The 17,272-nt window shown below is 41.6% G+C and overlaps 1 protein-coding gene across 7 annotated transcripts in view; it reads left to right on the top strand.

Moving 5' to 3' along the window:
• Nucleotides 1-17,272, top strand: part of PDE4D (phosphodiesterase 4D) — a gene marked incomplete at both ends in the record, with an annotated part of 545,358 nt that overhangs the window by 477,916 nt on the left and 50,170 nt on the right. For all 7 annotated transcript variants that reach the window (XM_082012779.1, XM_082012778.1, XM_082012780.1 and 4 more), the window contains one exon: nucleotides 13,824-13,936. In XM_082012779.1, the coding sequence (XP_081868905.1) occupies nucleotides 13,824-13,936 (113 nt within the window). The remainder of the gene's footprint in view (nucleotides 1-13,823; nucleotides 13,937-17,272) is intronic.

The raw sequence follows: 17,272 nt of genomic DNA, 5'->3' as shown, positions 1-17,272 counted from the left end.
GGGACTAAAACATTTGTAAAAAAACCAAAAGGTTTTGGGTTACTTCCATGGTTCAATTTTGTGTTTTATTTTTTACATCATATTGGGTTTTCTTCCATTTCTGCTTTGATTTTTACTTATTAGACATTCTTTGTCTTTTATATTATCCTCTGCAAAGTATTTTTGATACATTTTCAGAAATACGATATACACAGACTTTGCGTTGTTTTGTTTTATGCTTTTGGGACTGAAGCAAGGGCTGCCAAGGACAAGAGTGACATCCCGCCAACAGCTTCTCAGTAACCACTGGGACAGGCACAGTGGGGCCAACGATTCCTCTCTGTCTTTTACAACTCTCTCAAAAATTACAAGTACTTTTTTCAATTTTTTTCCACTTTTTTGTCAGATAAGAATGTTCTTTAGAAGCTCCATTCACTCATACCTTAAGTTAGGATTTGAGTTAGGTATTCGGGTTTGTTTTTTAAAATAAAGGCTATATTTTGTGCAATGGCTATACCATCTGTTCTTTACCACTGGTTCTTGGCTTCTCAGCACTGCCACCACAAAAATGGCTTGGGCGGTCAGTTTTGTACAGAAAGTACAGCCAGCTCCTACATTTTCTTCTATCTCATACATGAAAGAATTGACTTGTATCATAACTGCACATCTCTGACACTAAATGCATTAGTACTTGGAGAAAATACCTTATTTGCTTAGGAATATCTTTCCTCATGGAAATAAAAATGCTGTTGCTCTGTCTCCTATTTTCCCATGTTTGCCTCTACCATATTTTATCAGCTTGTAAATAAAAAGATCACCTTTCCTTCTAACTACCTTCCTTCTCTTGTGAAGGGAGTCCCTGTGAGAGCTCAGAGTAAAGCTGGGCATCTTCAATGTGTGTATCACCACCATGGTCAATATTATCACAGAAGCAGGCACATCCATGTAGGGTAGTGAAACTGGATTTTGTAAGGAAAAGAAAGGTTATTCAGGACTCCTATTGATCACATTTGGCAAAAATGAAAAACCTATCCAAAATTCTTATGATGACATTAAAAAAACTCCAATGACCACATGAAATGATTAGATAAAAAAATCTTTAATCAGATTTTTTTAGGAAACAGATAGTTCTGTGAGCAGCAGGCTTAGCAAAGCTTGGTTTGTTATGGATTTATTTCTAACTATTAGATTCCTTTGTTTCTAACACATACAACTTCCAGTGGAAGTTTTGCCTATTAATGCATAGCCCTCACTCCTTTGCAGCTTTTGTATGCTCTACAGGTGCAGTGGGCACACTCTACATCTCTTCACTCTGTAGAGGTATTAATAAAGGTTTTCCTTTTAGTTGGTGACTTATTTTCAAGAAACTTGCCAGCATCTAGTATGTTTGAAATCTCTGCACCTCTGCTAGGTTTGGTTGAGGTTGACCAAAAGATTTAAACATAGGCAGACATCCAAAAACCAAAGTATTTTGTGAATTGCTTCCACTCGTGTACTAACGCAGTTTATGTCTTTGCTTGTTGCCAAAGATCTGGTGTGTAGATGAGTTCTCAGAAAGTTTCATTTCCTGTTTTTTATACTTGCTTTCTGGATCATAGATATGTTTTGTGAAACAAAAAAACATTTTGAATTTTAAAGGTAATTCTGGTGATAGGATAAAAGGTGTTCACTCTTTTAATGTAATCTGAGATGTAACCAAGAATTTTTCTATCAATATAGATGAATAATGAAAGAGAAAAAATGTTTTTAATAGTTCCTGAATAAATAGCTTTACAATAAAATATATATAGCAGAAATTTTATGGGGTTGCAGGAACAGTTTTGCAGAAAAGCTACCAAATGTTCATTGTGTCAGCTTGTGAGAAGTAACTACTTCTCTGTTTAGCAGTTGAATAAATAGTACAACAAGCGTATTTGTTCACAAGCTGAAGTCGTGAGACTTGAGAACTGAGGAACACCACAGGTCTTTGTCTTCTTTTTGAGCGTTTAGGGAAATTTCACTATTTAAAGCCATAGGCAGATGACCTCTTTCAGGTTGTAAAAGTTACTGCCCAAATTTGTTTCACCGTCGAGTAATTTCTTTGTGTGGTTCCTAATATGCTCCAGACAAAATCAACTAATTTCGCTCAGATCAGCAATTTAAACAGCTTATTCTTGTTTCAAGCACATTAGCTCTCTTAAACGTTTTCTACCAGCAATGTGACATTAGGAATTTATAGCAAGGAGCTATTACTGAGCAAATTTGGGCATCAGGAGAAGGACATTTCTCCATGATCCATGTTTGAGCACCGGGTAATTTGATACAGGTTTTGGAAGGACAGATGTGATTAGGTGCATAAAAATGTTTATCACACATGATAGAGATCTATCCAAGTATGTCTAGCATTGAAAAAAAAATTATATATATGAATATATATGTATAAAATATTAAAAAACTAGTGCATTAAAACTAATGAACAAATATTACAAAATACAAAACTACCAATGAAGGCATAATAAATGTAGGTTTGTGAGAACCTGTCTAGCAGTGACTGAAATTGCTTATTTTTGAGAGCTGGCTGCTATGCTGCCTCTTCTTTGAGGCTTTTCCTCATTGTTTTATAAATTTCTCATGTTCCTAAGTAAAAATTGAAGAAACTGAGCTCTATTAAAACTACCTGTGACTTGGGCACCTGTGGGGGGTTGACCCCGGCTGGACACCAGGTGCCCACCGCAGCCGCTCTATCACTCCCGTCCTCAGCTGGGCGGGGAGGGAAAGTGTAACGAAAGGCTGGTGGGTCGAGGTAAGGACAGGGAGAGATCAGTCGGCGATTACCACCACGGGCAAAATGGACTCAGCTTGGGGAAATTAGTTTAATTTATTACCAATCAAATCAGAGTAGGGTAATGAGAAATCAAAGCTAAATTTAGAAATACCTTCCCCCCACCCTTCTCTTATTCCTGGGCTCAGCTTCACTCCCGATTTCTCTCCCTCCTCCCCCCGAGCGGTGCAGGGGGATGGGGAATGGGGGCTGTGGTCAGTTCAGCACACGCTGTCCCTGCAGCAAACCTGCTCCAGCCCGGGCTCCTCTCTCTCCCCACGGGGCCACAGGCCCTGCCAGGAGCCGGCTCCAGCCTGGGCTGCCCACGGGGTCACGGCCTCCTTCGGGCATCCCCCTGCTCCGGCGTGGGGCCCTCCCCAGGTGCGGGTGGAGAACTGCTCCCCCGTGGAGCTCCATGGCCGCAGGGGCACAGCCGGCCTCCCCGTGGGCTTCACCCCGGGCTGCCGGGGAACCTCTGCTCCAGCGCCTGGAGCCCCTCCTGCCCCTCCTGCTGCACCAGCCTGGGGGTCTGCAGGGCTGTTTCTGTCATGTGTTCTCACTCCTCTCTCCGGCTGCAGTTGCACAGGGGCATTTTTCCTTCTTAACTCTGTTCCCCCAGAGGCGCTGCCACCATCACTGATGGGCTCGGCCTTGGCCAGAGTTGAGTCCATCTTGGAGCCGGCTGCATGGGCTCTGTCAGACACAGGGGAAGCTTCTGGCAGCTTCTCACAGAACCCATCCCTGCAGCCTCCCACTACAAAATCCTTGACAAGCACCATATCATAAAGAACTTTCCATAACTTGGAAAGTTGCTAAATAGATTCTGAAAAAAATCCAGTGCTGATTTGCCTGGGCACAGCCTCACTTGCTTTATCAAACTACACACATAAATCTAGTTAATTTAAAATCAGCTAAACTGCTATGAATAAACAACCAGTGCTTTTGAAACTGGTTCTGATGACTGAGGAAGCTTTGCCAAGCAGAATAAAACCATTATACCAGGAGTTTTGGACTTGTCAGGTCTCAAAGGAAATACAGAGTCATGTTGGGGTCACGCCGGCACAGTGCGTTCAGGAACTTCAGCAGGAGAAGGTGTTCCTAAATCAGGAGTTGGTCTCTTTTCTCTAAATCAACACTAAGCTACAGTAGTTAGTAGGTAGTCATATGGCTGGCAGTTTAAATTATGATGCATTTGTCAAGATACAAAGTTTATGTGTGTAGACATGGCTGTCTTGCCTGGAAAAACGTTCATGGCTGAATTGCTCTTGTAGTTTCAGGTAGGTCCTATAATATATATGGCTTTTTGTTATCAGTTGTACAATACACTGTACCAATCTGTAAATGCCATGTTGCTACTCTTATGTGTTAGTGTTGAGCAAAATGACTGGAATGTAAATGGATGTAATTTAGATATCATTTGTTAATCCACTTTTACATCATGAAAGGAAGGTGCTGCATTAAAGTTCTTATTAGGTTCAACACTGTTATTATTTATTTTAAAAGAAATGTAGTTTGCTCATCTTTCAAAATGTAGTAATGACCCCTTTCAAGTTGCTTTAAAAATTGAGAGAGCTGCACAGCATAGCTGTCAAGGACCCAATGGCAACTGCAACAGTCCAGACTGTCATGGCCCAGGCAATGAGCAGCTCTCCTGAATGATTCTTTTTTCACTTTCAACAAGAAATAGTCTTTATTAACATCAAGCTTGCTATAGTAAATGTTGATAAATGTTGTTACGTAAATGTACAAAATTAGAAATTGTCCTGTAAATTGCTCATGGGAAAAATATTTGTAATTATTGACAAAATGCTTATCTGTTCAGAGAGGTTATTAGTGGAAGGTGGAACAGGATAAAAAAAGGTAGACTACATCTGAATTAGGAAAAATCTATTTTTTTCCTGACAACATTTAACAGAGAAGGTTTCCCTTGATTAAACACTCCCTGCTGGCAGAAAGCCCACAGATTACTTTTACCAGATCTCCCAGGCCTGGACAACTGATTACTCTCTTACTGCTATGTCGGTATATTCCTCCTGCCTTCATATTCATACCTTGAGTTGCAGAACTTTAATGTTTTTGCTCTGGGCATACCCAGCTGAAGTATCTCCCCATCCTCATGATAATGATAATGAGGAAGGGGAAGGATCTCAACCAATGCAGTTGTGGTGTGCATCTCAGCATCTTCTCTTGGAGCTGCTCCACTTTGTATAAATAAGTAAAGTTTTGAATCACAGGGATACTGAACATTTGCAGTGGCACGAGGGGAAAAGCTTCCTTTTTGTTATTTATCCATACCAGAAGAACTTGAGCAGAAAAAAAATCAACAGATCCTCCTCAAAAATAGTCAACAACCCTGCATTCAGGACACTCACACAGGATGTGGGAAACTAGTACAAAATTTTGAACCCTCAGTGTTCCAGCACAGTTGCATAATAATCAGACTATTTTAGAGTAATATTTTCTTTTATTGCATTTCAGGAAAAAAAAACACAACCATTTGCTATTACCCTTCTGTCGAGTAGGATACATACATATTTGTTTTTTTAAAATCTCAAACATTTCTGGGATGGAAGAAAAGTTTCCCATCAGTTCTAGTTTGGGCCTATATCCATGGGACGAGAAAAGAATGTGTTGGGGAATATTTCTCAAAGAAAAAAGAAAGAAGCTCCAGAATGAGATAGATTAAGCATTACTGTAATGTAGCTCACCTACACCTTTTTGTTCTTACCCTACTTCTGATCTGTTTTATTTCACCTACCTAAAAATTACGGGCAAGTCATCAGTTAATATGAAAGTCTGTGGCACCGCATAAATCACTGCCAAGCATTTGGTGCAGGGCTTCTGGAAGAAAATATAAGGGGAAATAAATCCTTCTGTGGGTTTCAGGGAAATGAACTGTTAATGAATATTGTGAAAGAGCCGAAATTTGCTGTAAGGGAAAGACTGACACAGTGTTTGTCGAGTTTTCAACTTGACGCATGGAGGAGCAGGTTGAGCTGTCTTGTGGTTTTGCTGGATGACGTTTGTCCGTTGCCTACCTGTCATCCAAAACAAACCCTCTCCCAGCCTGGCCTTTTCACAGCCGCAGAAACAGTGACTGATGCTTACAATGTCAGCTGGAGGGTTAGTAGCCTCCAGGATGATTTCCTGAGGCAATATGACACAGAAGTGTAGCAGAAATAATGATTGACTCATTGTCCAGTGTAAAGAAATTGTATGACTAACACAGTTCATTCAGTTTAAACTGTAGGTTTCTTATCTATGACACAAATATAACAATATTGAGGCATATCTGACCTCCAAAGGGGTGTTTGTGTTCCTCTGCAAAAGACAAAAATTAAACCAGTGGGAACAGTATTCCTTGAAAACCAGCATAAATAGGAAGTGAGATTGTGCTTAAAAAACTAGGGGAGAAAACTCACAGTTCTGATGTATTTGCACCATCTATTATATAGTGAGATCAAATCCTGAATGGGGCTCTGGCACTACGATAATAATATTTTGAATATATTAATAAGCAATGACACTAAAACAAAGGAGATTATAAAAATATTTATGATAACAGTAAAGGTTCTGTTAGAATGGTCTTATTAAAACCAAACTAAGTTTATCTACCTCCTTAGTTTTGTAATTTGTAAGCAAAAAGATTATTCCCTTCTTCAATAGTGTCAGAGGTAAGGGTGGAATTTTACAGGAAATGCAGCAGATGATCTGTAGATATTATAGATGGGAATAATCCATCAAGAGTATCCATTCATAGAGAAACATCACATTTTTCCATTATCTTCAGTAGGGCACAACAGTCCAGTGATACAGAGTGTGCTGCTGTCCCGAAGGCTGATTCAGACATCACCTGAGAAGGAAGCATTAAAAACTAAGTAAATATTGAAGCTAAAAGCAGTGCTTATTGGTTGCTTGTGTCCTTAGTCTAGCGAAGAGTGAACAAGTGTAGCCTATTTTCTTCCATGTAAATACACCCCAGCTAATTGGGTGTGAAGGGATGAACAGTTTCATAAAAGAGAAGGAATAAATTCATTTGTGCTACTGCCCTTTCTGCTGCGTTCAGGAATGAAGATGAATGAAGTTGCATGTTCTTGTGTTTCTCCTTTTGCTTTGAAGCAAAGAGAGCAGGCTTCCCACTATCCAAGTGCGGCAAGGCTGAGAGGTTTCCTCTCCCGTGCAATCTCCAGGGCCCTACATAATGCCGTAGATAAAGCATGTCTCCAGCTGCTCTCTCTTGCAATCAGTACATTTAGCTTATCTTATAAATATCATGCAAATTTGATTCAAATTAGAATTACCACCAGAAACACGTGGGACATTTTTAGAGCGCTTTCCTTAGGAAATAGGTATGTATTACAAATAGCCACCTAGTAACTTTTGAAATCATTGACCCCTGTTAGCTAAATCCGATAGTGAGGTAGTGATTTATGAAATTTATTGAACATAAACTATGTAAAAATGGGAACCTTTGTAGAGAAAACTATTAATAGTATCTTAAAAAAAAAACAACGCAGTTTGAGCACATTTCTTGTTAGACACCAGAGTATCTAGATGGAGAAGAGCCACTATGAACACTTCAGTTCTTGAAAAGCTTTCATTCGGCCTTCCCATTTTATCAGACACCAGGAATTCTACTGAGGTTTCTTTAGCAAAGACCAGCTGAAGGTTTTTCTAAACTTTGGCATTTATAATTTTTTAATATAGTGTGAGCTCAGACTGCACCATTAGGTGTTGTGAAGTTTAGAAGTCAAATCAACCAGGAGACACAAATGCTTAGGGAAACAGACCTTGTTAGTTCTGGTACTTACAGGTATCTTTATTTTTATTTTATTCTGCATATTTCTGAATATGCGTTTGTGAAGTTTTTGAGGAACTCTCAAAACCAAACAGGGATCCTGAAATTCTTTCCCAGATGGGACTCCCAGTTTTCATATTTCAGCTTGGTCTAAACAAGTTCCACTTGGTAACAAAGATTTTGTCACAGAACAGAGTTTCTGGGTCTTGGAGCTATTGACATCTCAGATGAAACCTGTAGTAATCTCTTAAAGTGACGTTGATGGTTTCTAACGGGCTTGTATTGTTTTTTGACAAAAACTTGAGCTATTCCTTTGTGTTCTGATCATATGTTCTAAGGAAGTAGGAAAACAAAATTGTTGATAGGTCCTTTTAACAGTAAAGTTTTACACATATTAATTTAGTGATTTGTGTTTCTTTTTTTCATCATAATGCCCAGAATAATAGATATGAGTTGAGCTTTTCAGCAAAATGCATGCAGAGGACATTTTGCTACTTGGAAATCAACAGCTTTCCCCTTTTTCTTTTATTCTGAGCAAGGTTGATTGCTTAATGGAAGGGCTTACATCTTTTCACCAGTGAATGAGTGACAGTGGTCCTTCTGGCAGATTCTTGCAGACAGTGGAGTAAGGAATGTATTAGTCCTTTGCCAAAATGGTCAGAGGGGAAGGGAGCACTGGGTAGGTATGTGTGGTGACGGAAAAACGTTCATTTGGCCTTGCCTGATATTTGATCAGAGCAAAGAGTGGATTTAAACATTCACACTGCAAGCATTTTTATGTGCTCTGTCATTAAAGCAGTAAATTATTTAAATACGCTGTATGTACTGAATGTGTGTTTTCCTGCTTGGCTTCAATAAGATACGTTTCCTATAGTCTGCTGTACTACTCTGGCATCGCAAGACTGTTTCTTAGGATGAATTTGCAAATACTTAATACAGAAATACTTCTAGACTTTAGAACAAATTATATCAGTATGAGTAACTTCGTTCCAGAGCTTTTTCCAAGAAGTAGACCAAATGTTTAACAGAAAGAAAGGAGGAAGCCAGCACAAGTAACATTCCCATCCCTGTACAGTGAAACTGAACTACATAGTGAGAGCCTAATGATAATAGTTCTTCTATATTTTTGAGAGCCAAAAGTACTTTATTTACTCTGAACTAACTATAATAGGCCTGTTCCAAGAGCCCAATAACTTCTTTGTAGATACCTGCAGCCTTCCTGTTACCTGGTTTTGTAAGAATATAAACACATGTTGTTCATAACTTTGCCCTTGAAATATACTCTTAGGGTATAGAGAGATTGTTAGATGGCATATGTAGATTCCTCTGAGACCATGAGAGATGCACAAAATGTTGGGGGAAAAAACCCGCCTTTTTTCTTAGATCCTTATTTAATGTGTGTTTTAACTGTGTATTTCTTTATGCGGTCCTTTTTTATAATACAAATGTAGGCAAGTATTTTGACAAGTTGTGCATAACTGGACTTTATCATTTTGCTCCTATTATTTCCTGGAGGTTACTACATTCTCTGTTCAAGGAGATAAAACAGTTTCTGTAGCCTAAGGCTCATGCTACTAGCATTGTATAAAGCAGTATGTTGGGGGAGTCCTGCACATCATTACATCCTGAAAGATGACTAGTCCTGGTCATTCGGACACAGTCTGTCTATGCATAAGGCTACTGACAGGTACAAAGGATTTTTCTTTACTAGAGTGGAAACTTAGAGAGATTCCTGGTATGGAAGAAAGTGAGTGTTCAGAGTGGGACCATCAAAACAGTTTCTGAGAAACCTGCTGCAGCCGAGTTGTCTTCCCAGATGCTCATTCCAAAATCTGATCAAGAGTATTTTGTTTTACTTGTGATTGTGGCGGGATGACTGCAAATTTCTAGATGTTAAACAAAAATACATTTCATAATTACATTTAGCAACAGTAAGACATATGAACACTCCACAAAGATAGCCTTTTAAGTCACAATAATTACAATTTTCTCAGTAAAACCTAAAACCAAAATGTATTTTTTTTTCAGTTGTAAAAAGGATGACTAGGAAAATTGATGCTATTTCTATGCCGAAGCAGCGTTAATATGGCTATGTTTAATAGAAGGTGCCAACATTGACTAAAATGGCAGTCACTTCAATATGGAGGGTATCAGTTAAGGCAGTAAGTACGAACATCCTCATTTACAGAAAAATTCTTAGTTTGAACAATGGAGGATTTTTTTTAAATGCTGTAATAGTAAGAGAAACTGAAACTCTTGGCCCAGCAATTCTGTTGCTCCAAAGTTCAAGCTTACACTAGGTAGAAGAGCAAAAAGACAGTCAGAAAATTCAGGGAAGATGTCCAGGGTCTGAGTCTTGCAGTAGATCTTCAGCTCGTCTTCATTTAGAGTAGCCTGGAGGTTTCCAGAGCTGCTTCCAGCTGCCTGCATCCCCAAAAGACAATACACATGCCGAGCCTATCTGGATCATGCTGCTGCTCAGCGGCGACCTTGTCTTGCCTCCAAGACACTCCCATTTTAAGGCAAAACAGTGGTCAAAGCCCTTGACTGTGCACTTGCTAGCCAACTCTTTTGCAGCCTCTTTGCATCACTCAGACATCTCAACCGATCGGACAACAACGAAGAATCTGTAGGTACCTTTTCCTTTTGCTGTGCTGAAATTCCTTAAAGTACTGAAAAGGTTAGTACAAATGCACTTGAGCACTAGTAGAAAAGTTTAGTATTGCTTTTTGTTCTCTGACTAGTAGGATACCGTATATGAAAATCATGATCAATCGTTAAAGTGAAGGATATTCCTAATTATTGCCATATAGTAATTTTCCCCTTTGAAAATTTTGAACGGAAGTTGTTCCTGAATAAGGGTGTGAATACAAGTACAGCTGTCTCTGGTGGTGCTAGAAGCTGTGCTAAGAATCAAGTCTTTTATAAAAGCAGACAGTAGAACACCCTTTTTAAAAAAATAGGTATGCAGTGCCAAATGATTATGGCTGAGCTTTTTCTTTCTGCTTGCCTTTCATTTGTTTTTTGTATGTACCATACTGAAAGCTACATGTGGTGGAATTGTTTGTAGTAATCTGTGAACTGTAGAGAGAACATTTTTTCTAAAAGCGTATATGAAATAACATGCAGATTGTTAAAGCAACTGGTGTTAAACTGTATTTCTCTCCCTCTTATTAAAGCCTAATGAGATCTAAAAAGAACCTTTGAAATCTTAAAAACCCTCTCACTTGCTGAAGTTTGTCTGGTTTAGGACTTCATCACTGGCTGGGGTGGGGGGGAAGGAAGCCTGGTCATATGCCTGTACCAAAAAAACTTATTAGTAGATGAGTCCTGGCTGGGAATAATTACAGGGTGCTACCTTAGAGGTAACACAGAGGTCAGAAAGTGTGTTGTGAGGCTGTCAAAGCTGTGTGGCTGATAATTATTTTTTTATTCTTAGCTTAGTGGTGACAGGGTGTTACACTTGAAAAGCTGTTAACCTCAACAACATTTGCCACCACATTGTATAACAACAAAAGTGTGGGCCAAATTTAGAACTTCAGTACTGTTTAGAAAAAAGCTTTCCTATGGTTGTTCTGCCCTTCAGAACTGCAGGAACAAAGTGGGCATGCTTGTTTGATGGGTACTTTTTCGCCAGTTAGAAACCTTTTTATTGCCATTTACGCTACCAGGGCTGGCCTGACGGCTCTGCAATCTGAGACCTGGCAGGAGGTGCTGAGTCCAGCAAGTCTTTAGCCTAGCGTTGGCTGTCAGAAGTTCATTTAGTCTGAGTGGTCAGTCGGGTTCCGCACGGCAGCCGCAGACTGTTGGAAGTGTGGCGGTCAGAAATGACAGATGGTGAGAAACATGCTAAGGGTGATGGGACTTCCTTGTGAGTGATGGATTCTGGTTTGTAATGTGCTTTGAGACATACGGGGAAGGTGGGTAGTAGATTCCTGAATGTAAGGTGCTGGTGTTAGTATATATTATTGCTACATGGATAATGGGAAAAATAAGTTTTAAAGTAAATAACAAACTGAGTGTTTTATTACTTTTGCCTAAATATGGTATCCCTCAGGTTTATTTAGTTGTTTTCATACTTCTCAGAAAAAACTTACCCTCTTACTTTCTTAAGTATTAGAAGGTGTGATGTTTACTTGTGAAGAAAAACACGTTTCCCAATATCTGATATTCAAGAACTGATGAAGGGCAGGCTGCAGGCTAGCAACAAAATAACGTCATACAGATTCATTTTATCTCACTTCATTATGCATTTTGTCCTCAATGAAATCATTGTGTAAGGTCATCAGATAACTATGCATACATTAACCACATCTCTGCTTCATCAAAAGCATTTAATGCAGTACACTTACAAACATACTATAAACAAAGCTATTTCTATTTCCAGTACTGATCTTGATGAAATCTACACTGTGAGGTCAGTAAACCAGTCAAGAACTAGTGAGCTGTGATGTCTGCTGTGTGGCAAGAACGTCACAAATTCTCTTTTGATGGACAAACAGGCTGGAAAATCCTGGCTTTACTTGCCAGGGGAATTCGTTGGGATCAGATAGCGTTCATAGTAAGTATGACAGGTCTGAAAGACACTGTTTACAATTCAATGGGGATGGTTTTTGGTAGGTATCGGTTAATGTTGTGTTTGCTGAAGTGGCACGTTAATCCTGATACAGGCAGGCACTGCAAATTTTTCTTTTCCAAACTTCTTCTTCTCACATTGCCTTTTTCTAGAGGTGAGAGGACATTATTCAAAATTGTGGAGTGTTATTGCAATAACCACAAGTATGGAAAATTTAACAGCTGTGAAGGAACCCAACATTTTTGAGCATGTGCTCTAAAATGTAAAAAGATATGAATCGGGTATCGTAGATGTTGAACAGTAATGCACTGAGCTATTTGGCAGTAGTCCATGCTGGGGTGTTTTATTTAAAAAAGGAGTTTTAGTTAATTTGTTTGCCTGATTTTTTGCTTGTCTGAAATTTTGAAAATAAGGTTAATTTGATGTGAAACAAGTTAAGGGAGACGTTTTAGATGGCAATAACAAGCCCACTGAACGAACATTTCTCTACCTTGGAGTTAATGTTTGCACGTAGCAGATCCAGAAGCACGCATGCCAGGAGTTTCAAAACTCGATGTTTCAGATACACAGCTTGCAAGACAGCGTGCCTGGGCTAACACTCACTCCGCTCCCCATTCAGCGTGGAGAAGTGTTCTCCCCTTCTGATCTACATCAGAAAAAAAAAAAAAAATTAGCCAGGCTTTGTAGGTGAGGCTTGCAACCTAGAAATGGGATTGTTTTTCCTGAAATTATTTGCATACCAACAGATCTCCTAGATCTCCTGCTGTTGGAGAAGAAAGGAATGATTTCCTCTCTATAAGTGAAACTTCTGCAAGTTTTAAGGCAGTTAGCTCCAGTGTGACATACAGCAGTTTTGGTTAAACCATGACTTTCCATACCGTTATTAGGTCCATTTCCTGTATTGTGTTGCTGGGTCCAGTTCCAAAACTTTCATCAGCCCTTTTTTCTTTGCTTAGAGCCAACCTGTGATACTTTCATTTGAAAACTCCTTTAACAGCTGGTGCCTCGGCGGGTCTTACACGTTTTTTTACATCTTCCCCATACTTTACGAAGGTTAACCTATTAATTCTCATGCTACCCCTATGGGTAGGTAAGAAAATACGGGGACGACGGCTCAGCGCGGCGGGGTAGACTCCGCGCCGGGTTTTGCGGTGCTCCCCACCCCGCGGCGGCTGCCGGCGGTGGCAGGGGGCGGCGGCGGGTCCCCGCCAGCACCCCTGCCGCCGGCGGAGCTGCGACAACAGGAAGCGCGGTGGCCGCAGCCGGCGGCCGCGCTGATTCACCCCTGCCTGCGCCGCTGGCGGGCCCGGCCTCCCGCCGCCGCCGGGCTGCTGCGCGCCCGCGGAGCTCGGCGCTGCCCGCGAGGGGGCGGCGCTGCGGCCGGCCGCGGCCCCGGGGCGGGCGCGGCGCGGCGAGGCGGCGAGGCAGGCGGCGAGCCCGGCCGGCGGGAAGTTTCTGCCCGCGCGGCCGCTCGCCGCCCCGGTGGCTCCGAAGAGGAGCGCGGCCCCGCGGAGGGGCAGAGCCCGCGTCGCCCGCTGCCCGGCCCGGCAATATGAGGGAGCAGCACTCATGTGTGGGCACCGGGCAGCGGAGGATGGACCCGCTGGCCCTCGCCGTTAGCCCTGTGAAACGCCTGCGAACTGAATGCGCCTTTCCCTGTCTCTTCGCAGAGGAGGCCTACCAAAAACTAGCCAGCGAGACCCTGGAGGAGCTGGATTGGTGCCTGGACCAGCTGGAGACCCTCCAGACCCGGCACTCCGTCAGCGAAATGGCCTCGAACAAGGTGAGGTAACTCATCGCCCGGGGCGGGCAGGGGTCGCGTCAGTCCCGGCCGTGGGCGGCGTGGCCGCGGCCGCAGGCCGGGGGGAGGTCGCGGCGCTGTGGGGCTTCCCCCGAGACGGGTGGGCTCCGCGTCGGCGGGGGCGAGAGTCCGCCGGGTGAAACTGCTCCGGGCTGAGAAACTTGCCGCGGGAAGTAGCAGTCGTCTGGGTGCGGGAAGGGCTTTTGTTGTGGTTTATACTCAGTTTTCTTGAATTTCGGGACAAGTTGTGAAAGTGAGGCAGGTCTTGGAAAGCTACACTGTTTTGCCTGTGTGTGTCTCAGTTTAAAAGCCAGAAGAGGTGGGTTTGGGCTGCTGGCGGTAATCCATTCAGAACGGGATGCTGTGAAACGTAACAGCAACTGAACTAGGGATTTTTCCTAGAAAATGGTGTAGAAAATAGCATGAAAGGTGGTAGAGGTAGTTCTTGATCCCGGGAGAGCTGCAGACTGAATTTAATTTGTAAACAGTAATGCTGACAGCTCCCGTGACACGGTTTGTTAGTGAAAGAACACGCTCAGAACCGTGGTGCCGTCACAATAGTCGCAACAGGCGGCCAGAGCCGGAGGTGTGCTTCTGAGGCGGCCCGCGCCCTTGCTGGAAGCTGAGGATGCGTGTTAGCCGGGGACTATGTGCTGGTACCTCATCTATGCGTGGGTGGGTATGTGTTCCGGAGCTTCCCCACGCACCGTTCATAAGTACACTTGCTTTCGTGATTTTGGTTTGCAAACAATATGCAGGTACATCTCTGGAGTTTTAAAGCCGAATTAATAAGCCGGCTGCCTTGCTTAAGAATTTGTATTTCTCATCAAGTGATACTCGTGAGTATTTGGGGAGCTGTATGTACCACGAGAGAAAAGAAGAAAGTTTCAGTTATTAGGCTGGTTTTGCCTCTCCTGCCTGTGAAAGCAGCCAATTATCTATATTTTACCACCTTTTAATGATTTTAGTTGTAAGTAGGATTTTTTTAATGTAAGAAAGTAAGTGGTTTTGACTTGGCTTATGCTATTTTAGAATTCTGCTGTCTTGCTTTGGCTGCCCTTACCAAGTATCTACTGTTTCTTATTGGCTGTTTTTAAGTCCATGTTCAATTCAGCCTGTGTGTAAGATGTGAGGTGTCTGCACTCTTGTGGGGTTTAGTCCCATCATGTAACACAGTTTGTACTTTTCCTGTCTTTAGAGACTCTAGGTGGCAATCAGATCTCTCATTCAAGAGTTACCTGCCTGGCATTGCCCTGTTCTCAGAACTGTGTTTTCAGTTTCTTATTATCAGTTGACAGATCTCATTGTTCAGGGCATATTGCATATGTACTGGCAAGTTACAAAGTCAAGAGTTTCTGAGTGGCTATTAGCACTATTTCAGTCCAGTGACATCATTTTCAAAGGGTGTAAGATCAGACTGACACACGTTGGGCCTGATCTTTCCTTGCTAACAAGTTTGAACACCTATCGGTTCCCTGACTTGTGATGTCTGTATAGCCACTCTTTCACAAGATCCTGGACTTTTTTCAAGTATTTATTATCTCCCTAAAACAGATAGGAATATGCAGTATGTTTTATGGACAATGAGGCCAAGCTGTTTTTAGAATTGGATAAAACTAATTGTGAATCAATGTGTCTTAAGTTTTGCCAAGTATATTCAGATTTTTACCTAAAGAGGATCTGTTTTTAAAATAAAATGTGACAACTGCTTTGCATCTTTTAAGTAAACAAAAAGGTGTTACATCTGATACTATGTTTTGTTTGTATTTGTTTCAACCAGTTAAATAATTGTTTGCCATAGATTACAAGATAAGCATTCTTCACACGTGTTTATTCAAATGAAAAGGAAAATGTGATTCAGAAAAACTTTTTCATCTTGTTGTTTCCCACATAAGATCATGCAGACGAGGGATTGATGTGGGGTACACAGTAAGCCTAGTTGTCATGGTTAATCTGAAGGTCGGTAAGAATGATGCCAAGGTTTACATCAAAACTGGGATTTTTACATTGCAGTAATGTCTTGCCGCTGTCTGATCTATCAAGTATGGATGTACGTGTCTAAAGCACTTCATTGGTACTTACTGTTCCATGTTGCAGTATTTAGGAGAAGCCTGGTATTACTCTACTGGGAGGGAATAGCTGCTGTTTGGTTTTGCAGGTCATAGTCATTTCTTAAGGTAAACTTTTCCCCCTTTTTTTGGGAAATCTGTCCCCCTTCTGTAGAAAGCTTTGATGTCTTTCAGTGTTTGTTTTTGTGGGGTTTTGTGTTGTTTGGGGTTTTTTTTAAGAAATAAAAAGTAAATCAGTGCCATTAACCATAATGTGAATCTTGAATATAAACCAGCAAGCCCATGTGACAATATGAGAAAATTTAGTGTAGGAGGATTTTAATTTTAGGTGTGCTAACAGGTTATTCCTATTGTAATATAACTGCAAACTGCAACATCTCTGTGAGGCATATAGGTACACGCTACTATTGTAGTTTATAGACAAACTGAACTAGAGAAACTTTGCTCAAGGCTGAGGACAAAGACTTCAGTACAGCAATGAATATTCAAGAGTACCCAGTTCTCTATCCCAAGAGTAAGTCTTGTAAAATCAGATGAGAAAATCAGGAAAAGGAACATTGTTGGTATCAAACATGGTTTCTCACAGCGTTTCCCTCTTGCCCTTTTCTCCGAGTTTCTTTAAGAACTAGACAGCAAGATTGATTGATTTGGTATTTTTCCCAGACTCTCAGCCACTTACTTCCCTTATTTATTCCCCCCTTTTTTTGCATGTAGCAGCATTTTCTTCAGTGTTAGTTGTCCTTGTTTATGTGAACACATGCAAGACGCAAGGGGTGGCGTAAGAATTGAGCTCTGCACCAGGTAAGAACTTTTGCCCTTCATGCAAAGGCTGCCATAGCAGAGGAAAGAAGTCCAGGGAGGGCACAGTTTTGCATGTCCTGAATGCCTGAAGTAGGCCAGGGAGTGAGTTTTATCTCCAGACCCTCTCTGTGCATTCAGTTGGCAGCCTGAACAGTTGATTGCGTCTGTGTGGAATCCCCTTAACGACGGTAATGCCTGCGTAGGACTCACATTAGTATATCCCAATCCAAGGTGATTTATTTTGCTTAGCTGCCCTTCATGCTCAATTAGCAGTAGTCTATGACGTGCCAGCTCACAGCTTTGGATGACAAAGTGGGATGATGCAGATACACGAAAAGATCCCTCTTCTTCCTGCTTAAAATTGCTTGAAGCAGTGAGCACAAGGTGCTCTCCACAATCTCCGGATGAGCCCTGGCATGTTGTGGCAGCAAGTGTAACCCCAGACACT

This window comes from Phaethon aethereus (genome assembly GCF_964289735.1).
Source record: "Phaethon aethereus genome assembly, chromosome: Z".
NCBI lineage: Eukaryota > Metazoa > Chordata > Aves > Phaethontiformes > Phaethontidae > Phaethon > Phaethon aethereus.
The sequence above is the reverse complement of the archived record's forward strand: the minus strand, read 5'-3'. Positions and strand labels throughout refer to the sequence as shown.